Source organism: Pezoporus occidentalis, unplaced genomic scaffold, assembly GCF_034315485.1.
Source record: "Pezoporus occidentalis ecotype Australia unplaced genomic scaffold, CSIRO_AGI_Poc_V1 ctg23, whole genome shotgun sequence".
NCBI classification, from domain to species: Eukaryota; Metazoa; Chordata; class Aves; order Psittaciformes; family Psittacidae; genus Pezoporus; species Pezoporus occidentalis.
Genome location: NW_026914180.1, coordinates 3,004,393 through 3,026,697, shown reverse-complemented (window position 1 = coordinate 3,026,697; position 22,305 = coordinate 3,004,393). Strand labels below are relative to the sequence as shown.

Below are 22,305 nucleotides of genomic sequence, written 5' to 3'. Positions count from 1 at the left end.
AGGCCTGTTTCACCTCTGCCAGAACGCACTGTGCAAAATAACATATCCCATGAAGTATCCATTTAACTCATGCATTTCTGTACAGTCCACACACTGAAATACATCATGTTGGAGCAGGGCTGATGCTTTGTTAAATATCTGTGAGCTCCTGGTGACCCCCTGTACTGAAGATGACAGTGTGAAATGGAGGTAATGGGCTTGTTTTGGGGCTGGTGATTTGACTCAAAACTGCTTTTCTGATCAAATGAGGCGGGAGCTGGGAGAAAGTGGTTTTGTGATTTATCGCACAACTAATGGCATGTGTTTAGCTGCAGCTCCCCGTTTCTTAGCGGGGGGGATCCACATGGGACCCTGCTGCTGCCTTGCTGGAGGCTCCCGCTTTTCTCTGCCTGGTGGATATATCCTTTGTATATTAAATTACACCATGATGGGATGCACGGATTGCACAGCTCCCGAGGCAGCAGCTCCACCCTGCCACCCTGCCATGTTGAAGCCCTTGATCTGGCGGTTTGGAGCAGCACACAGCTGAGGTTGATCGGGCGAGGGGCCACATTAACAAGAAACAGCCCCAAAATCTTTCGGTAGGTGCAGAGCGAGAGAGGGGGTTTGGGGCTCCCGTGGATGGGGGGCTCCTGAGAGGAAGTTTGATGGGAGTCCACCCAGGGGAGAGAGGGAACAAAGGCGATGGCTTCCGTCAACGCCAGCCCCCAGCACAAGCATCTGCGTCCCGGGAGGCACCGGCTTGAAAAGCCGGGGAGGAAACGCGGCTGCCCGCCGAGGAGCCGGTGCCGCCGGGGCGCCCTGAGGCAGCGGGGCCGGTGGGCAGCCTGCGGGGCGAAACGTGCCGCAGGAAGCGGTGCCTCCCCCGAAGAGAAGCCTGGGGACTCCGCTGGGGGTGTGGAAGTGCTGTCGGGTTGTTTCGGTTGCAGTGCGATGGGTCCCCAGCCAGGAGAGACCCTCCCGCCCCTCAGCTCTTCCCCCAGCACCGCCGGGTGACTGAAACGAGGTAAGGGCGGCTTCAGCCCTAGGGAGGCGGGCGGCGGGAGGGGTGGGGGATGCGTCTTTCCCTCAGAAAGGGGGTTGCTGTGGAGGGAGGCCGTCCCGGAGGGGCAGAGCTGCCGGGCACCTCCCGAGAGTACAAGGCGGCGGGGAGCGGTGGCACCGAGGCGGCAGTGCGGGCAGGGGGAGGTCGCCGCCTCCCGCCCCAGTGGAGGGGGCTGCCGCGATTAGAAGGCTCTAACATGGAGGGGGAGCTAATGGAGGGAGGGCCGGCGCTGGGGGTGAGGAACCGCCCCGAGATGGCCTGAGGGGGGCACGGCGGCGGCTGCGGGGCGCCCGCCTCGGCCCGGCGGCGGAGGGGAGTCCTTCCCACCTCCCCGCAGGGCGGAGGAGACAGCAGGGGGAAGATCCCGCGCTCGGCCCGGCGCTGGCTCCGGCCCCCTCGGAGGGAGAGGTTCCCCCTCCCCAGAGGGTAAGTGCGGGATCGCTCCGCCGGAGACGAGCCCCGCGCCTCCCCCCGGGGCCCTGAGGAAGTGCCGTAGGGCGGAGATGCGGAGGGGGGGGGCCCTGCGGGAGGGATGGCAGCAGCTCGGGGCGGGGAGGACGGGGGGCCTCTGAGGTGATCCCAGGGCGGGGGCAGAACGGGACGGCAGCCCCTTGGAGCGTTGGGGGCCGCCTAGGTCTGGGCTTCCCTCCCTAGGAGGCGTCGCCTCTTCAGCGTGCCCCGAGTTAGCCTTGAACTTGCTGAAGAAGCAGCAGTGCCGGCAGCCTGAGCGCGGCACCAGGTAGCGGTACCGCCGCCGTCCAGGCTGGGTCCTCTCTTAGGGACCGGACGTACCTCGGTGCCCACGGAGAAGACGCACCAGTAAGCTGTGTGGCTGGAGGGCCATCTGCCACGGTAGGGCTTCGGTTCCTGCGGAGAAAGAAGCGCTCGGTGGCTTCAGCACACCCTGACTGAGAAAGTGATGCATCCACGGGGGGAGATGAAACGATTTAACGTGCCCTCCTCTTCCTCCTTTGTGTCTCTCTACAGGAGTCTGAACTACCCTGCTGAGTTTTCGGAGTTGATGTAATGGCTGAAGTTGTTCAGTGGGAGACAGCTGGAGGCAGAGCATGGTCTGGCGCTTACACAGTGCCCATGATCTGACCCACAGCCTCTGCCTTTGCTGGGACCACCAGGATGGGGAACAGTGGCTCAGCAGTGAAGGTCTGCACAGATCACCAAGGAGGCATCAACTGGCTGAGCCTGAGCCCAGACGGCCAGCGCTTGCTCACGGGTAGTGAAGATGGCACTGCGCGGCTCTGGAGCACTGCTGACAGCCAGTGCCATGGCCACTTCCAAGGTACAATAGTTTCTGTTCACCTAGCTTTTGAGTCTGAAGCATGGCACAGGCCACACAGCATGTTCTGGTCTCTTTCAGTCGCTGCAGCCTGCCTGGCAGCCAAAATCATGCTTGTTTTGTTTTGTGGGTTTTTTGAGTATTTGTTACAGTAATGTAAAGCAGAAGCTGTTTCAACCCAAACAGGTTACTAGTGCTACTGAATGCATAGATCCATTTGTCTGAGGGTGGGGAGCATAACAGTTGTTCAACTCATGTCTCTTTCTGGAAGCTGTCTGGTTTACACCCTGATGAAATACTGTTTTTTTTGTTATTGTCTCTCTCTCTTTCTTCTATTATTTCTTTTCCTTTTAATCATGTCATTTTCCAGACAGTCTTTATTTAGACCCTCTTGACCCAGAAGCTAGAAAGAAACTTCACTAAACAGGCTACTTCTTTTCCCCCATATTTGACACACAGAAATGTTAATTGCTGTTTTTTTTTTTCTTTTAAATTGTTTTTGTATTTTAAGCAACTTCTTATCCTTAGACTGGCATCTCATTTCAAAAGAAAAACTGTAGAAAGTGTCATGCAGGATTCAGATGTGAATTAATGATGTTTGTATTCTCACTCGTTCATGTTTTCTTTTAACACACACACACACACACACACACACACACACACACAAACCCTCTTAAATTTGGAATTTCTAATCCTTTTTTTTCTCCAAAGAAGAAATTACATTGCTGTAGTCATTGTTTGTTTACTTTCTTGCTTGTTTTTGACTATGGAGCATTGTCTTTTTTTTTCTCCACATCCTGCCATGGTTCTGGCTCCTGAAAAACTCACTGCATTTGCTTTAGACTTAGAAATCCCTTTAAACCACTAATTAACTTTTAACTAGAAAGAGAAATACACTGGATAATACTCAGAATGTGGCCTATGTACTGCTAATGTTTGGTGTGTAAACTTTAAAGAAGGTTGGCTAGATGATTTTGTTGAATCAGATAATTGTATGTGTTTTATATTTATGCACACGTAGAGCTGTTGTGTAAATGTGTGTTGTACAAGCTATAATTATGGATAAACCTGTATCTGTAACACAGTTTCAAGCTTCTACCACAGCATAACCAGCGGACTTCTGTGGTGGCTGCTTTTGACCAAACCTTGTCTGCCACAGGGGGTTTTGGCACCCTTTGTGTGGCTGAGTATAACTGATGCTTAAAATCTGACTGGCAGACTTTGGTTCAATAACCAAGATGCTTTTTTGATCTTCTCAGAGCAGGATTATTTGATGATGGCAGAACAATCCTTGTGGTTGAAACCTGCCCCATTTAAGCTGCAAGCAAAAAGTTTTCACAAAGTTGTGAGGGTGGGCATAGATTTTCCTATAGCCCTGGTGATCTTTTTAAGCAAACTCACCAGATGACACAAATTAAAGGGAAACAAGATGAACGTTTGTAATGTAGATTCTGGTTTGCTTTTGAACTATAAGAGTTGTAGTAAAATCTACTTTTTTGCAGTCAGTGAAACAAAGTGGTTTACTGGGCAGTCTGCTTTCCCTCCGTTTTTTTACCATCTCTTTATTCTACAACGTGATTCTGGTCTTCCAATGTCTTTTTCTGTCCATCTGTGTCTCTTTAATCCCATTTGTCCTTACATTTTTTCTTTTCTCCTCAAAGAATAGTGTTATTTAAATCACAGTAGGGCCCACCAGCTTCAGCCAAAGTCTGGGTCTCTCTTTTGATAGTTACTTAAGAGGAAACAGTTCTGATCTTGAAAGCTTGTGGTCTAAATAACTAAAACAGAAGATCACAAGATAATACTATCGCAATGATGAGATGGGTTACAACAATTTCACACAGGAGATGGACAAAGCTGGGACTTGAATCCTAAGGTGATTTTTAAGTGCTGTGCATTTAATGGTACAGTAGCAAAATTACACACCTTGCTAAACAACAACAAAAGTTTAAGGTTGTAGTATTGATTTTTCTTCGCTCACGTTACTCTGGTTTTCAGCCTGAAGTTTTTAGAGCAGCAGTTGTGTCTATTTTTATTGTAACTATAGAGTCCCAGCATACTTAATTGTGCTCTTATTCTTTCTTTTTGTGTCATTTCCTTAAAGGTATACTGATAGTTTGAAAATTGTGGGGTTTATTCATGTTATTATTAGTAATGATGGGAAAACCATTGGCTGACTTTACCAGATACTTTTTTTTTTTGGTTGGTTGTGTTTCATTCTGCTTGGACAATGAAACTAAGCTTGCTGGTAAATATCATGTCTTCGTTTTTTCATGGTTTCATGCTTTAATTTAGGACTGTTTGTGTCCTGACAATCAGTGGGCTGGGTCAAAATGCAGCCTTTTTTCCCTGACTTCAGGAAAAAGAAGCAAAAGCATTTCTTTATTAATAAAATAAGCCATTTTAAACTGGTTTTAAATTTCAGTAGTCTGAATTTAATTACACTGATGTTAATTTAGGTCATTATAGTTTTATAATACTGTTCTGTCTACCTGATTCGTGGAACTGTACTGTTTTACACCTTAACTTAATCATTACCTCAGTGAAGCAGAGTTTTCTGCTGTTAGTTAAAAATGTGTTTTGTACAAATCTTTAAATGTGAAGAGCATGGTGGTGCCCTTAAAACTAGAGTTTCAGTCTGTTTGCTTGCTGTATTTTTCTTAGTTAAGGTGAAGAGCTTGACAAGTTTGTCCTGCTTACATGCACTGTGATTGAATTTATTTCCTTTGTTATTCCTAGGACATGAAAGCTACATCACCTTTTGCCACTTAGAAAATGAGGCTGCCTTCACATGTAGTGCAGATCACACCATTCGAAAGTGGGATGTGATGACGGGTCAGTGCCTGGCCATTTACCGAGGACACACATCAATTGTTAACAGGTTGGTTCTGTGAAGTTCTTCGTTGTGTTCCTGTAATCTGTTATCATGTGTATTGTCATTTCACTGCAATTCTCCATTGCTACACTAATAAAATGGGTTGTGTAAACCTTTGAGTTCATGCTACACGTGTTCTGTGCTGTAATGATTAGTTTTCCTAGCAACAGTGCTGACACATCCATAGACAGCAGATAGGAGAGAAATGAAAGGCACACAGCAGGGGAATTGAATCTAGGGCTAGGAATGAAATTCCAGAAGAAATTACTCAATTGATAACAGATGCTTCTGATAAATAGATTTAAAAACATCATGTCAAGCCTTTGTGTATCAGTAAGAGGGATAATGTCAGGGCTTTTTCTGGAATTACTATTCCTGTTTGTGAAAATGAAGTTTAATATTAAACTGATTGTGTGTGACTGATTATCAAGTCAATTTGAAGCGCCTCCTAATAGTTGAACTGGATTTAATTAATGGCAAATAGAGCAGTCAGAGATTGGTTGTTCTTTTCTTTTTTTTCTATATTTCTTTTTTGGTGGGTGGATGGGGTTTTTTGTTCCCTACTAAACTCAAAACACATATGATGTGTAGCTGGATTCTGTAAATAGTTAGGAAGGCTGGCTCTGTATTTTGGCACTGGGCTGATTTTTTTGCTTAAATCAGCAAATGGAAATATGTTCCCTATTCATATGACTTTTGAAAGTCAGTTTGAAAGTTTTCAGAGGACCAAACTCAGCTGACACAGATGACAGATTGTGATGTTCACCATCTCTGGTTTGGGAATATGAACTGTAGAGATTTTTCTGTTGCATGTTCATGGAGGCTCAGGAAGTTGAATCCTTGAGCTGTAATCTGATTTGCTCTTCAGTTATGCAACAAGTGAAGTACTCTTGCTCTTTTTTGAGATCCTGGACTAAGTGAAATTAGGTGTACATGTTTTTTTCTTGCGCCCTCTCTGATGATGGAAAGGTGATTTTCTTTGCACACTGTCAGTTACAGGTCAGGTTCCTGCAATGTATTTTTTCTTCTTTAATTCCAAGGTATTTTCATAGGCTTTTATAAATAATTGTTTGTAAATACTAATATCTAATTATCAAGAATCAGTTTAAAAACAACCAAACAGAAAACCCCCAAAACAACAAGCTCTTAGCTAGTGTATGTAACTTATGAAAAGTACATAATGGTCTTGCTGGACAAGATTTTGGAAAAAACAAAGCTACAGTGCTGCATCAATGTACCTGAACACCTGAATAAGGGGTCTTAATTTTAAAAGTAGGAACAGGGAAGTTTCTACTTTTCTACAGTTTTCTACAACAAAAAAGTTGATAAATAGTGTGTATTAAACAGTGACACTGAATTGGGATTACCTATGTTGTGTTCATGCTACTAACTTTAGGATGCTTGGGATTGAAATTGTGTCAAAAAATTGTCATGTAAAAAGAATTATATGTTCATACATGCAAACTTTGTTTTTTTTCAGGATCCTGGTTGCCAAAGACTATCTCTTTAGTGGCTCCTATGACAGGACAGCACGCTGCTGGAGTGTGGACAAGGAGAAACAAATCCAGGAATTCCGGGGCCATCGGAACTGTGTCCTGACTCTAGCTCACTATTCCTCCAGGGATGTTCTTGAAGAAGAGGAGGAAGAAGAGGAGGAGGAGAAAGTAAGCAGAGACCTCCTCGTGACAGGTAGCACAGACTGCACTGTTAAGGTCTGGTGGGTGTCCAGTGGGCGCTGTTACCAGACTCTGCTGGGACACACTGGGGCTGTCTTATGCCTTATACTTGACGCACCAAACAGGGAGCTGTTTTCTGGCAGCACGGATTATACCATTCGAACGTGGAATATTGTCACTGGTGAGCAGTTGAAAGTCTTCAAAGAGCATCAAGGATCAGTAATTTGCCTAGAGGTAAGAACAGAGTCTTCAAGAGCTATTTGAAGGGAGAGGAGGGTATCCATATTCTAACTCATGTGGATCTTAGTTGTTTTTTCCATTCATAAAACAGCTCTTCCGAGGCAGGTTATAAATGGTAAGGTTAAACATTCATGTAATAACAAAATACTAGTGTTCTGTGGTCTTAAGACAAATCCTGTTTTAACACTTTCTGATGTCCTCTTGACTTCTAATGGCTGTCTTGGTCTCACTTGTAGCTCAGTATCTGTTTAAACTTCCTAGGTCTTGAAACTCATGAGTCAGTTTGCTGGGAGGACTGTTCATCTGAGTAGGATTTTGTACACAGGATCACCAGACTTTGAAGAAGAATAACCTGAGCAAGTAAACAAATACAGGGTTGGGTAACTTAAAGAGGGGAGAGGGAAAAAATTCTGAGTAAATAAGGTAATTTAAAAAAAAAGGACAAAACCAAACCAAAGCCGAACCCAGAATTGTGGGTGAAAGATAATAGGCAAGCATAAAGCTGAAAGAAATCCTGCTTTAAAAAACACAGACATAATTTAAGGAAAGGAAGAAAGAGGTGGCCAAGGAAAGAAAACAGGCAAGGAAAATGGAAAAGAGAAGTAGAGCATGGGGAAGATAAATCAGGAAATGATGGAGGAGAGAGGGGAAAAAATTTAATGTGACCTGAAAAACTATACTCTGTTTTTCTGTTTGCAGTATTTTACTGGTGAATGCTGCCAGATTTGTTAATGTTGCAGAGGAGAGGAGGAGGTTAGGTAGATGAAAGAAAAGGAGAACAATCACACAAGCACTTGTCCTGTACACTCTATTACCCACCAGAAAAAGCTAATAGTAGATTTGAAGAAGGTGTATGATGGTCTATAACTTAGTTTCAGTTCTGCAAACCTTAAATGTTTGTAAATATATGTGTCTGTCTGAAGTTAATGCCAACAGTTTTTCTCCCTACTCTCCTTGTCTGTGTTTGTTGACCCTAAGTGCTTTTCCTTTAAGGAGGTTACAGTGTGTGTTTTTAATAGTCTTTTAATAAATGTTGCCTTTGTTTCTAAAGAAGGTAAAGACACAGCTGACACTAACAGTTTAAAAATCTGATAGTGCTGAAGGAATTCTATTTTCCTTTGGTTTTGGAAAGAGGAAAAAAAAGCCACACACAATCATGTTGCCCTGCAGTAATGTTTGTCTTGCTTGGGTAAATTCTCAGTGTTAAAGCTTGTTTTTATGATATTGTGGTAATGTATTTTGAGGATGCTCAAGTAAATCAAATCTGTTGCTGTTCTTAGTTTCACGCTATGTTTTGTTGTTTAATTGTAACCCTTCTCCAAGGCACAGATTGGCAACAAAAGAGCTTGTTTTAATTTAATTGGGTTCTTGCTAAAATTGTTACACAAAACTGGCTTGACCCCCTCTCAGAAGCCTGGGAAATTCAATTACACTCTTTGAATGTTCAAGAATGAGCAATGCTTCTCTGCTTGTGAGCACAGTGTTAAACAATGGATTTAAACAAGCAGAATTTCTTGTAGGGGATAGGAAAAGCAAAAGCAATACGTGTATTTGGAAAACCTGAAGAATTCAAAGTACACAGGACTACTGCTGCCAAGGCTGTGTTGGCAACAGTCCTGGACAGATCTTCTAGCTGTGAGTAACTGGTAGCCCCTCACTTCTCTCAACGCCAGTTGATGTTTGAGGCTAGAAGAGTCCAGCTGAGGTACATACTGCCCCCACAGAGAGCATTTGGTTTCTAGTCCTCTAAAACTTACCCCAGCTTAAGCAGTCACTCTACTGCTGTTGAATAGCTTCAGGCTGTCGATCCTTCCTAATTCCTCCCTTTTCCTTACCGGGTTCAACACTAGTCCTTCTGTTCCACTTGGCTGCCTCTCAGCACAGCCCACGTGGTATTTTCATTCTTTTAGAAAGGGGGCAATCACCAGGATCCATACAAAGATGTTGGAACAGAAGGGAAACTTCCTGAATAGAGGTGTTTGGGTTGTTTTATTTTTGTTTTCTTCTCAAAAAGCTCTTGAAGCCTTTTTTTCTTTTTTTTTTTTTTTTTTTGCCTAGGGCTTCATAGAGACAGTGTTTCAATCTGTGATAGTGAGTTGGGATAGTAGTTTTCAAACTGGGGGTCAGGAAGGACTTGGAGGTAGTTGTGAGTGCTCACCATAGCTAGCAGACATTTTTAATTATTGACAGTAGTTCATTTTCTTCAGGGCAGAAGTGAGCTGCTAATTACACCAGATTTTCACTCCCTTGTCCTGGAAGAGCTGAGTTGGTTCCAGCAATTAAAGGTAGTTACCTGTTCTCTGGGTGGTATAATGCTTTTGTGGAGTGAATAAAGGGAAAAAATAAAGATTTATTTTCATTTTCTGTATTCAAATAAAGATCCCTGAGGGAGGGTGACCTTTCCAGAAGTTTGAGAAATGCTCAGTGTGATCTCTCATCCTGGACACAAATCAGGAAAAATCTCGATATTGAGACCATATTTTTCCTAACTTTAAAAAGCACTGTTACTAACAGGAATGCCCCAGGGATGTTCTGAACTGCTGCAAATTAGGTATGGACTATTCTAGTTGTCTCCCATTACTTTCCAGTAAATACCAATAGTGTCGCTGTAGCGGTGAATAGAAATTCCTGGAGCATCTTGAAGGAGTGTTTCATGTTTTCCACCTTGCTTCCTGCAGTGCTGGTGTGTGAAAAGCAGAGGGGTGATGCCACAGGAGTGTCTGGATTTTGAACATTTCTCATGTGCCCTAAGATCCTTTAGGTGGTATTGCCAGCTAGCGTAAGTTAAGAGGAGCCTGAAAGCAACTCTTTATCTAGCATGGCAGAACAGAAAGCATTGGTGAGTTTTCAGCTTTCCCTTTTCCCATCCGTGGTGGTCCTGCATGATGGAGGAAAGAGGGTGAGCTGTTCTAATACTCTCCAGGGCTTGTCCTGCTTTCCTGGGTCAAGTCTGTTGAGGTGATTTACCAGCTGCATGTGGTCTGCTGTCAAAGTAGCTTCTGCTGCAGGTACCAGCTTATTCTAATGCCATTCTTGTCTTCCTTCCACTACCTAAATTAGACTGTCAAAGATTTTGCCAGGAGACTTTCTATCTGCAGTGGGAATCATGTGTGTGCTAGTTGGTTAGGTAGCCTTGATTACTTTACTGTCATTGTCAGGCAAGGTAACTAGCAGTGGAGCAGCCAGAACTCATCTCCTGCAGTGCATTGATAGCTTGGCAGGCAAGGGACAGCAGCTGTTTTGAGCGCTCCCTCTTCACATAAGAGCCAATAATGAGATTTTAGAAGAAATGATGGGAAAAAGTAAGGGTGGGCTGATTATAATTACATAGCTCATGCTAATTCTTCCACTTAAAAATTTCAGGCCTGGCTAAAGACCAATATTTGCAATTAATATCAAACATGCATTTCCATTAATGTGACTGCCTGCAATAGACTGAATAACCCTGACTTAAATATTTACTTGTGTATGTTTTTCTAAATGTCTCCAAAGTAGCTTTGCAAACCATTCACAAGTATTGTTCTGCCTCTTGAGTATTTATCAAAATTATGCTGCCAAAAGCTGGCAGAGAGAAATGATCCAGCTTGGAATTTAGCTTGGATCCTATAGCAAAAATTCATGCAAGAAAAAAACCTTTCTTGCAAAAGGAGTCTTAAATGAGCATGAGTGGGCAAAGGACTTGCATCTGTTTTTCCTGCTAAAGATCCTTTGTTTGGACCATTCCCTGTAGTTGCCTTTTAAAGCTGACTTGAAGAAAAGAATGTGTTGAACAAAGCCATTGCCTGAACTCCATTTTTATGTTTAACTGTTACGATCACAGGGACAGAATTTTTTTCACACCAATTAAATTAAGTGCGTTAAAATAAATTATTTTTTTTTTTGTAATTTGTGTCTGTATTTACTGCATAATTCACCAGAGGATGAAACTGAACTAGAGGAATACGAATGCGTACAACACCTGTAGAAAAGAAACGTGTTGCTAGGACCATTACTTTGCACTGCAGTAAAAAAAACTGAGAAATGTTCTCTTAACAGCCAGGCCAGAGAGCTCATTCTAGATGGAATCTCAGGAAAATAACCAATTTTTTTGCCCACAGGGAGTTTGTTAGCTCGTTAAAATGAATGTGGTTTGAATGTGATCCTGAAAGTCTAACTCAGCTGAAGGCTTACATATTTGTAACTTGAGTTTGGTCCAAGCTGGTGATTTTTAACTTAGAAGTGGTTGTAAACAGAAGACCCAGCTGGCAGGCTGTGGGAATACTGACCCCCATGCGAAGAATACACTGGTAATGGGACATGTGGTGGCTGATGTGAACACATCATGAAGTTCCCAGGAGCTGCTCTGAGTGCAGTGACCTTCAGAAAGAGAATGTGTCCAAATCTAGAGAGCCAATTGCCTCTCCTTGGATGAGGGTTAAATTGTTTCTTATAGCAAAGGTTAATTGGGAAAGAAAAGCCTATTCCTATAAGGCTGAAATACCCACTAAACAGCTCTTTTGCAGATATATTTGGCACTTACACAGGTAGAAATTGTCTTAGGCTGCTGCATATGATGAGTTCAGCCAAGCTTGTGGAGCAATAGGGTTGTGATTGTCTTGAGAGACCAACCCTGGATGTGATCGTTTATTTTGTTCAAACTGTGGTGTGTCTGACGGCTACAACCGAGGTTGGTGTGCATAAACCTAGCAATTTTTAATAGTGAAACCTGTAACTACTTTGGTGTTTACAACCTGTATTTTGCTCCTGCTGTTGCTTTGCAGTCTGACTGAAACTTCATGGAATAGAGCATCTCTGGTACTTTGGCCTGAGGATTAAGACAAATTTGCTCCATTCATGTGTCTCAGTGTTTCATCTGGTTCAAAGCAAAGTCCCTCAGAGTAACGAGAAAAATTAACAGTCCAGGATTCCAGATATCAATGCAGTGGTTTTTTGCTGTCTGGCTGAGGCTTTAGAACTGAACATCTGACTGCCATCATCAGTGTTTTAGTTCTTTTGAAGCTACTTGGGTTTGAAATGTCCACTCAGCTCGTTAGTATTTGAGCTGCAAATCTGTTCTGTGTTGTCTGCTCTGGTACAGGTGTCCTTGACTTGCCATGCTTTTCCTTGTTGGGAGCTTTGTTGGGCAGTCAGCCAAAGTGAACAAAATGCCTAAGAGCCAGCCAAGGAAAATACAGCTTTGAAAATATCACCACTTCTCCAGGCAGTTGCAGATTGGAATATGTAGTTGCTTGTTCTGGTCATTTTTAAACCAAGACTTGACAGACTTGTGTATGTATATAAATATATATATATGGGAAAAGCTATTGAGAGACATTTTATATTTACCCTTCTAAATTATAATAAAATTATTTAATAAAAATAGGACTGAAACCTACGGAATTAGGTAAAGGTAGGGGGACTTTGGGCTAGAAAAGCCCAGTAGTTATGGACCTGAGGATCTAGTCTGCAAGCATTTGCTGAAAATGGATGTGTCTGGATATCCATAGACAAAATGGGCGCCAGTCGTGGCAGTGGGGAGGCTTGGCTCCCACCGAAGCTGCAGCATACTATTGCATTTTGGTGAAGAAGTCAGTATACTTTGTCCACCTCCCTAGAAGGTACAGATCTGCTGAGCCTAATGTGTCAGTGGGGATGTTAACCCAAGTAACAGCAATGCATCATTTTACTCAGTAGTCTAACAGGCCTAGCAGATCTGGATTAAATGTCCTCTGCAGGCTGAGGAAAACTTGAACCCATCTGGAGAGTCCTATAACTGCTGGACAGGAGAAGCCAAACTGGTATATGGAAGTTAGCAAGAGTCCTAGTGGGAGAGCCAGCAGGAGATGACCTAATTAGAAATCAGTGTTTTGGGGACCTGAAAGTGGGCAGGGCAACTGTGTTACAGTCCCTCTTTTGTGGGCTTTTTAGAGAGTTTTCAATACAGCCATGACTTAAAAATGATTACACAAGTCAAGGACCTTGCTGTTGGCTGCCCCTAGGACCTCCACTGCTTCCACAGCAAAGGTGGCTTGTGCCCAGCCAGTGCATGGGCATATGCACTGTGTCCAGCCATGGTGAATTAGAGTCAAGGCTGCCATGTCTGTGTTGTTGGGGCATAGCAACATCCTTTGGCAAACTTGGAACAAAGGCTCCTGAGTAGAAGTACTGATTTGACATGGGTGAGATTGGACTGGGGCCTCAGCCTTGCTCATCTCAGACAGAATCCCATCTGGTTTTCATATGCTCTCTTGACCAGTTCCAGGGATACTAGCTGTAGCCATCCAGGGATGCACTGTTGTTTGTCACAACTGCCCTGAAGCACATAACGTTGTTGAAAAGGACAGTTGTTGTTGAAAGGGATGGTTGCAGCCTGGATCAGCCTCTCAAATCAGGGCTGCACTCTGGGATTTGGGCAGTCAAAAGTTTAGGATGCTGGAAATTTCAAGTCCTTTTTTGGGTGGACTTCAGTTGTGTTATATGATGGTTCCCCATCTATAAAGTAGGGAAGGTATTTACTTTAAATTACACAGAGGGTGAGGCTTGCTTGTAAGGTGCTTTGGCTAGAGGAACAGTATATGATGATTATTAGTATTTTGATTAAAGATAGATAACTGAAGTGTTGTAGTTTAGGCTGGAGTTGTAAACTAGACCTGTCTTTAGTCAAGTGAGGGAGGAGTCATCTCACCTAAATTGATATAGATGGCTGCAGCTGAGAAGGTTGTCCTTGTCAGGCTGAAACAGCAAGTTTTAAGGCATGATCTGTTTGAGATATCTCTGTCAGGATGAGATTAGTTGTACCCTAGACTGCAGTGACCTTAAGGGGACTATCTTGCCTCTCAGTATCAGCATCGATTTAGGTGAGATGATGCCTGCATCATATTAAAGGCACACCTGATTTGTAACTTCAACCTGAGCTGATAGCTCTTGATGGCTTTCTTCGCTAATAGCTTTTTCATGCTCTGCATTTTAAAAATACCATGGAGATGAGAGGCTGTGTGGCAGTCAGAGCTTGTACTGGGTTTTGCTGTTGGCTGTGCTGCAGGCTTAGTTTGTGGTATCCAGTAGATTGTTTAACCTGTTAGTAATTCTGTTTCCATGCAAACCTGAGAATCCTTTGCCTGCTTAAACTGGTGAGGAGGAGGAAGGTGCATAAAAGCATATAATGGAGTAACCTGGGTAGCACAGATCCTTTGAATTTAAGATATTTGCTGTGCCAGCCATCTTGCCATATCTCTGACTGGGCATCGGAAAGCCAACCATACCCTGAGCCCCATCAAAAGGAGTGTGACCAGCAGGTCGAGGGAGGGGATTCTTCTCCTCTACTCTACTGTGATGAGACCTCCAGTACTGTGTCCCAACAGAAGAAGGATGTGGACCTGTTGGAGCAAGTCCAGAGGAGGCCATGAAGATGCTGGAGCACCTTTCTTATGACAGGCTGAGAGAGCTGGGCTTGTTCAGCCTGGGGAAGAGGAGGCTCCGGGGAGACCTTAGAGCAGCTTCCAGTGCCTAAAGGGGCAACAGAAAATCTGGAGAGGGAATTTTTACAAGAGTATGTAGGGACACCTTCTTTAAACTGAAGAAGGTAGATTTAGATTATATATTAAGAAGTTGCTTTTTACTAAGAGGGTGCAGAGGCACTGGAACAGGTTGCCCCAAGAAGCTGTGGCTGTCCCATCCTGGAAGCATCAAGACGAGTTTGGATGGGGCTTTGAGCAACCTGATCTAGTGGAAGGTGTCCCTGTCTGTGGCAGGGGGTTCTAACTGTATGATCTTGAAGGTCCCTTCCAAGCCAAACCATTTGGTGATTCTATGTCTCTTTAGATCCTGGTGCTGTAAATTACCTGAGTCATTTAACACATATAAACTACCGTGTCACTTAACACACTTTTATATCTAGCAAATTGGTAAATCTAGGCAAGTTTCAGTTTTTCTGTTTCACTTCAGCACTGATACAGCCACTTACATGCAGAAGTGAAGCAGCATAACCTGATGTACCATCAATGTAGAGTGGCATCTACCTGCAGGAGGTTGTAACTTAGTGTTTTCCCTTGTTCAGTGAGTGGGTTGATGGTGCTAATATGATGTCTGAAAAAGAAATGCAATTACTTGGCCGAGAAAAACAGCAGGATCTCAGCTCAAAGCATCCTCTTCCATGTAGCAGGTGCAGTGTGACAGTGCTCTTAATACCATTCAGGTTGAGCCTAGGAATTAAAAGTCACATTAACTTCCTCAGGCTAACTGTCTGCTGGTCATTTCTGCTCTGTCCTCATTGAGATGTAGTATTAATGCCATTACTAAAATAGCTTACAAGTAATCTCAAAGTATTGCTGGCTCTATCAGTGGCATGATCCATGTCAAGTTGATTTGTCATTTGTTCCGCAGTTGTTATCTTGGAGATACCTGAGAAACATCAGGGGTTAGCACTCTGCTGGTCCTTTGAACCTTCTGATCTCAGTGCTTAGAGGGCATACAGGTATCAATACTCTTGCAAATTCTCTGGGCAGGTCTGGCTTCTCCCTCCTGCTTCTCCATCCTTTTGCTACGGAGATTGCTGCAGCTCAACGAAATGCAGCTCTAACGACAGCCTGTGGATTGCTGTGAGCACATGCGGTGGCTGGCTGCCCTTATAGCACTGCCTTTGGAGGACAGGTGTTGGGCCAGTCCTCTGCTTGGAGGAGTGTGCAGTCAGAGCTGTATGTGATAATGGCTAGTAAAACCTTTAGTTTGTTTTCATTAGATGGACATAGAATCCAAGATTTTTGCCTGCACTGTGGAGAGTTTCCCTTCTGAGCTGCCAGGCTTTGGGTAGTTTGTTACTGTGTACTGGTTAGTTTTATAGTCTTTCACAGGTTGGTTATTTTTCTCTGTCTTGGCTTCTCAAGCCAGTCCTCTCTTTTGTCATTCTTTGTCATGTCTGTGTGGAATAAAAGCCAACCTCTGCTTCACCACATGTCTGTGTGGAATAAAAGCCAACCACTGCATTCACACAGTGTGCGGGATGACTTAGTGTGATGAGGCACTGTTCTTTCTTGGGATTTATAGGCGGAGTTGTTCTAAACAAACAGCAGAAGGCAACCTGGTTAAAGGTGTTTAAAAACTCTGTAAGGATGGTTAATTATTTAATAGTTCAATAACACAGTCTGAAAAGACTTGTGGAAATGCAGATACTAAACAGTTCAGGGAAGAGATAGTGTTCCCAAGTACTGACCTTGTGCAGAGGAATAATGTTAAACCCTGGTTTATGTTGTGTAGGGTTTCATTTTTAATTTATTTTTTTATTGCTATTCAGAACTGCTCTGAAATTTTGGTTGTAATTAAAGATCATAAACTGATAAGAGTTGTTATCGCAAATGCTTTGCAGAAGCTACACTGCTGGGTTTTTTTGAGGCTATATTAATGTAACTACTCATGGAAGTAGGGTTAGGATTGTTAAGCTCACTGAAATCATGCCTGCTTACACCATCAGATGGGCTAGATTTTTATCTTCTGAAACATGTGAGATGTTTGCAAGGCCCAAAAGTCACTGGGATATGCGATTGTGAAGAACGCAAGGTTGGTTTTGCACATCATCCCTCTGTTTCAGGGTGTAGTTGTTGCTCTTTGTGACAGGCTGTTGGGTTGGAAACCATGATTTCAGATGAGTCACTTCAGTGCCATTCTCTCATGAACATGCCTGAAAGACTATTGCTGTTTTTTTCTCTTCCTTTCAGCTAGTGAATCGGCACTTGTATTCAGGAAGCGCGGACAGGACAGTGAAGTGCTGGTTAGTAGACACTGGGGAGCGAATCCAAACATACAAGGCTCACAAACACAGCGTTAGCACTTTGAAATACCACGCTGGGATCTGTAAGTTGCCTTTCCTATGTTCAGCAGTCCCATTCTCATTACTTGTCTGTGATCAAAGGTTGTTAATAGAGGATACTGTGAAATTCTCGCTTTTTACAGCAGGTTTATGTTCAGTATCAACTGTATCAGCACTGGGTCCTTCACTAATGAGCCTTCTGGAGCTGCATTTTCTCAGTGTTGATCCTGCTTCTTATCCAACCAGTATAGACTTGACCAGACTCTCTAAAACCATCAAAAAGTTTAGGCTCAAACAAAAGTTCTATTATCTGATGCCACCCTACCAGCTCTGCAGCTTCTCTCTCTTCCCCTCATCCTACCACCCTGTCCCTGCCATACACTTACATTATTTTCCATAACACTCCCTTTTTTGTTTTTTTTTTTTTTCTCAAAATGCAGGCAATATTGCTACATTTAGTCTCAGACGTGTGAAGGACACCCTGATAGTGCAGTACAAGTGTTCACAGGGCTATTTAAGAGCTCATTTAAAGTTAAATGCAAAAATGCAAAAAGGGACAATTTAATTGTTCCACTTGAAGGGTAGACAAAAATGTCTAAGTAGAATTTAGACACATTTTAATTCTCAAAAGAGGAAATTTCCACTTAAAAATGAATTTACATACTGTGATTGTATTATTATGATACATTGGTCCCTTATTTACACAGTATCTAATAGCTTTGTTTCAATTAGAATACATGTTCACTGGATACCAAATTTTGGAGCTAGTGTAGCTTAAACTTCTAGCTGTTCACCTGGAACAGACAGATCAGCACTGTGTGTCCATTCTTTCTCTTAAAAATGCTTCAGTCTAAATGGTGTTTGTTAGGGTTTATCTTGCATTTGCGCCAGCACAAGAGCATGCAAAGAATCTCAGCTGAGAAGTGATGACTTTCTGTTAGATCTTAAAGCTGTTGCTTGCTATCTGATCAAGACCCAAAGGCTCGTTGCCCCAAAGAGTTTAAAGTCTAAATAAGAAAATGTAGTAGAAGAATGAGAGGAAAAAACAAATGTGTGCTTCCAAAATGGATTTATAGTGTACAGGGAGTCCAGACAAATCTGAGAACTAATCTTTAAATCATCAGAATGTGTTTCTAGTGGCTCTCCTCAGTCTGCTTGTGTAATTAATAGCATGGGGAATATTAAAGCTGATTCTCAATCTAATTTACTTAATGATATTATGTTGATACTCTCCTACAGTATGTGCACAGGCATTTAAAATTTAATGCAGTTTATATATTTTTATGTTGCAAAACCTCCAAGGGAACATTTAAACCTTTTCTCCCTCCCAGGGGTACATGAAATTTAAGTAAAAATAAGTTGTTGATTTTACTTTTTGGTTATTTGTTTCACAGGTGGTGTATATATAAGCATATGTTTAAATGCTAAATCTAGGTTAGATCAACAGCTCTCCTTTGAAACTCAGAGGTGCAAAGAGGCTTCCCAAATATAGAGTGACAATTCAAAAGACATAAAGGATGTCTGTCAAAAGCAAAATCCTGGTAGCAACAGCTCAAGTAAACTGACAGCTGCATGGTAGAAACATCCCTTAATTGGTTCCCACTCTCTGCATGTGTGTAATAGTATTAAGTGATTCCCGTTCACTGGAAAGAAAAAATACCTGTACCTTGTTCCCTGCTTTAGGTGGTTGTTACTCATTTGCAGAATGGGACACAATGCTTTTTCAGAGTTGTGTGGGCAATTGAATTTATAGTGGCCCATATAAAATGACATTGATCTTCCACATCCGGATGCTTCTTGAAGGTGTATGCAGGAAGTACCCAGCCTCCTGCTGTTTAATTTGAAGTTGGAAAGCTGATGGCAGTAGGTGGCCTGTTCTCTTGTCTCTTGTTGTAGTCCTGAATTTACTGATGTGGTGATTTCTTCACCTCTCTTTAGGAATCCGGTGCCTGACTTCCTCCAAAGGACAAGGAAACTGTTGTCTTCAGGCACTTCAGTTTTGTAAAAAACATTCTATGCTAGTGGCTTTTGCAAAGGCATGAAATGCAGGGAGCAGTGAATATATTGCTTGTTGCAGTTCTAAAATATTTATCTGTAGATAAACTTGAGTTTGGGTTAAGTGAAGGAAAGTGACTGTTTATGAAGACAGTTTGTAATCCTTAAACACAAATATGCTCCTTTTTGGACATCTTGCTAAGTATAAAATCTAAATATTTAACACTGCCTTACAGTTTCTGGATGCGGAGATTCTGGGGATCTGATGTGAAGATCCTGAAGTGTTGACAAATTGTTCTTCGAACATGTTAAGACACTGTATGGAAACCTGATGAACAGCCCAAATCCCTGGTCATGCTTAATCTACTTAACCCTCACCCCCGTGCAGCACATGCACGATGTAGCACGCAGTTATAGCCAAAACCTGTAAATAATTCGGTGCCATACAGAAATGGAGATTAGAGCCTGGGCCTTGAATCACTTAAAGGCTCTACTGCTTGCAGAGATCCTAAGCTGCAGAAGTTAGTGGAAGAAATCTACCACGCTCAAAGAATTTATGAAGCTTCTTTTGAAAAGCTGCCTACACATGCCACTCACCTCTGAGGACAGATTTAACTGTGGTGTTTCAACAGAGACGGCCCTACCTACTAGTAGTGAGCTTTTGTTTGAAATGGGGAAGAAATGTTTTTGTAGGTTTGTTTTAATGAAGCTTAAGCCAAATTTGTATCGTTAGTGTGAGAGGGGGAAAGGCTGTTCCTGTGGTTTGCAGCGTTGCTGTACAGATGCTTCTGCTACAGCAGAAGTGATGAACGTACTGTAGTACTGAATAGAAACCTGGAAATAACTACGGTAAAACAAACGGAAGGCTTTAGTAGAAATCCTTAAAACTAGGCTGGAGAGAAATTGTCTGCTTTGAATTATTGAAGCATGTTTAGGAAGGGAAATGTAGGTGGAAGAGAAGAGCAGAAACAGAAATGTGTAGGAACTTCAGGCGTAAGGCAGTTTAGTGTTTTGAAAAACACAATGAAAATCATAGAATAGTCAGGGTTGGAAAGGACCTTAAGATCATCTAGTTCCAACCCCCCTGCCACAGGCGGGACATCTCACACTAAACCATGTCACCCAAGACTCTGTCCAACCTGGTCTTGAACACTGCCAGGGATGGAGCATTTACAGCTTCCTTGGGCAACCCATTCCAGTAAAATGATCTGAACTTGCTGTAATGAGAATTAAGCCTAAGAATGCTATGTTGGCCTCCTTTGTGAAGTAGTTTTAGGTATGTTGTTGAACTTGCATGAACTGACCATACGTGGCTGCTCACATCTGGCCCTGTGCTGTGTTGTGTGGTTGCATTGCAGTGTTCACAGGAAGTGGTGATGCCTGTGCAAGAGCTTTCAATTCCAAGACTGGTGTCCTGCAGAAGATCTTTCGAGGACACAAGTTCATCATCAACTGCATCCAGGTCAGGAAGGGGTTTCTTTGCTGGGATTTTGCATTTCCGATTGCTCCCTTGTTGTTTTGTGGGAACTGGCGTGGCTGGCTGTTCTGTGTGTCATGGATTGGATGTTGTTCTAGGATAAGATGAAATGTAGCAGACTTGAATATTCCTCATGCAATTTTAGGTAAACTTGTTACTAGTAAGGATAAGCGAAACCACACACTGAGCCACCAGAGACAGCCCTATGTCTGTGATTGAGGTTTTTCAGGTCAGGTTAGACAAGCAAATGTAAGAAATCAGACAGACATAACTGATCCTGTGTAGGGCAGGGAATGGACTCTGGCCTTACAAGACCCCTCCTGTTAAAGATGCTGATGTTTGCAGTGCTTTAGGGGGAAAAGAAGGTTTCTGCCTTCTCCAAGCAGAATAATAAATAGCATTAGCCTTCTAACACCCTGGGCACGGTATCTGTCAGCCACTGAGAAGTGGCGATGTGAATGTGATCTTTAGTACGTTAGTGAGGGGAGGCTGGGGCTGTGCTGCTTCCTGCTGCTGGAAGCCAGCCGGCTGGTGGGATATTGGCTCTTGCTGCCCACTGCTGGAAACTGCAGGCACCCACAGTGGACAGGAGAGCACAGGAAGGGGAAGATGATGGAGACCAACACTGCTTTTGGGGCACAGTGAGGACAATTGGAAATGTTACCAACAGCATCAAGTATTTCATTAAGGAAATTAAACTACAGGAGGGAATCAAGTCAAATTACTGCAGGTTTGGAAGAAAGAACAACAAATGCTGAAGGAGGAATTGTGCCTATGGTTTACTGCAAAGGAAGAAGGGAAGGGGGAAGAAAAGCTTTCCTGACCCTCCCCTCCCCCCCACTGCTCACTGCTGCCGATTTTAGTGCCTCCTTAAGCTTTGTTTTCAAAATCAGCAGTCTGAAACCAGCACAGAAATTCCCCGCTACAGCCTACTCTGACACTGAGTTGAGTTCCTCATTGCTTTTCTAGTGGGTTTAGGTTATAAATAACTCTTGCTGTTTATATTTTATGGCTCTGTGAAGTGGCTGAGAAATGAGTCCTGGCTTGGTAATGGCTCATCCCACTTCAGCAGCTTTCGTGATAATTTATACCGGCTCTTGCAATGAGCCATCAGGCCGCAAGTGTTGGGATCAAGCTGTGTTTGCTCTGAGTTTGGCAGTTTGATTGTGCTGATTCCGAGCTGTACGGTTTGGTATTAAGTGTGACCCTGTTGTTCCAGATCCACGATGAGTTGCTCTACACAGCTTCCCATGATGGCACGCTAAGGATCTGGGACATCCGGGGAATATGCAAGAGAAACAAGAGACGCTTGAAGAAGGAGAGGTCTGCCCAGGGCCGGGGCTCTCAGAAGGGAAGTCTGTCTCGCCTCTTCAATAACAAAGTCGGCTGCATGGTACAGCAAGAAAATGGGGAACATGAGGCTGTTGAACTGATGTGACCCCACAGCAGACTTCCCAGCAGTGACCAAAGCTGAACCTTTTATGCACCACTGTGTCCATGTAAACCAGAACCTGGAAAGAGATGGGAAAGCGCTTTTGTGAAACCTCTTTTCCAGGAGCCAGGATTCTCTGTCAGATGGGCTCAAGTCTGATCCTGTTGCTGCTGACTGACTGGGGGCAGGAGGGACTGCAGTGTGGTTCAGGTTAGGTACCTTGTGTCTGTTTCTGTGTAATTAAGAACTGTACTCACAACTGCTTTTCAGTTCCTGCTGGCAGAGAGATGCTGCACACTTCTGCCTGTCCAGTATCTAATAAGAAATGTCTCCTGTTCCTGTTGCCCTCTCACATGCCCTCTGTTCAGCTGACTGGAGAAATGAAAGGCGTGCTGCAGTACAACTACAAATCCAATTTCCACAACTGACCTTCAGGTCAGTTTTTTGCTGTTATGACCATTTGATGCAGAATGGAACAGCTCAGCAGGAG

The 22,305-nt window shown here is 43.3% G+C and overlaps 1 protein-coding gene across 6 annotated transcripts; it reads left to right on the top strand.

Annotated features, from left to right (window-relative positions):
* The first annotated feature begins 389 nt into the window (after window positions 1–389).
* On the top strand, window positions 390–21,988 carry WDR86 (WD repeat domain 86). Of its 6 annotated transcripts, none has more exons than XM_062621406.1 (7): window positions 390–581; window positions 2,033–2,342; window positions 5,079–5,220; window positions 6,695–7,124; window positions 16,820–16,955; window positions 20,265–20,368; window positions 21,603–21,988. In XM_062621406.1, exons 2-7 carry the CDS (start codon window positions 2,180–2,182, stop codon window positions 21,819–21,821), a joined length of 1,194 nt encoding a protein of 397 aa, XP_062477390.1. In that variant the 5' UTR covers window positions 390–581; window positions 2,033–2,179; the 3' UTR covers window positions 21,822–21,988. The 6 variants fall into 6 exon arrangements, with proteins under 6 accessions (XP_062477390.1, XP_062477391.1, XP_062477388.1 ...); XM_062621407.1 differs by lacking the exon at window positions 390–581 and adding an exon at window positions 696–1,006; XM_062621404.1 differs by lacking the exon at window positions 390–581 and adding an exon at window positions 1,333–1,471.
* The last annotated feature ends 317 nt before the right edge of the window (window positions 21,989–22,305 follow it).

Coding starts and splice junctions, on each gene's coding strand:
- WDR86 (XM_062621406.1), top strand. CDS start 2,180: ATGGGGAACAGTGGCTCAGCAGTGAAGGTCTGCACAGATCACCAAGGA. Junction 16,956..20,264: donor GAAATACCACGCTGGGATCT/GTAAGTTGCCTT, acceptor GTTGCATTGCAG/TGTTCACAGGAAGTGGTGAT. Junction 20,369..21,602: donor TCATCATCAACTGCATCCAG/GTCAGGAAGGGG, acceptor CTGTTGTTCCAG/ATCCACGATGAGTTGCTCTA.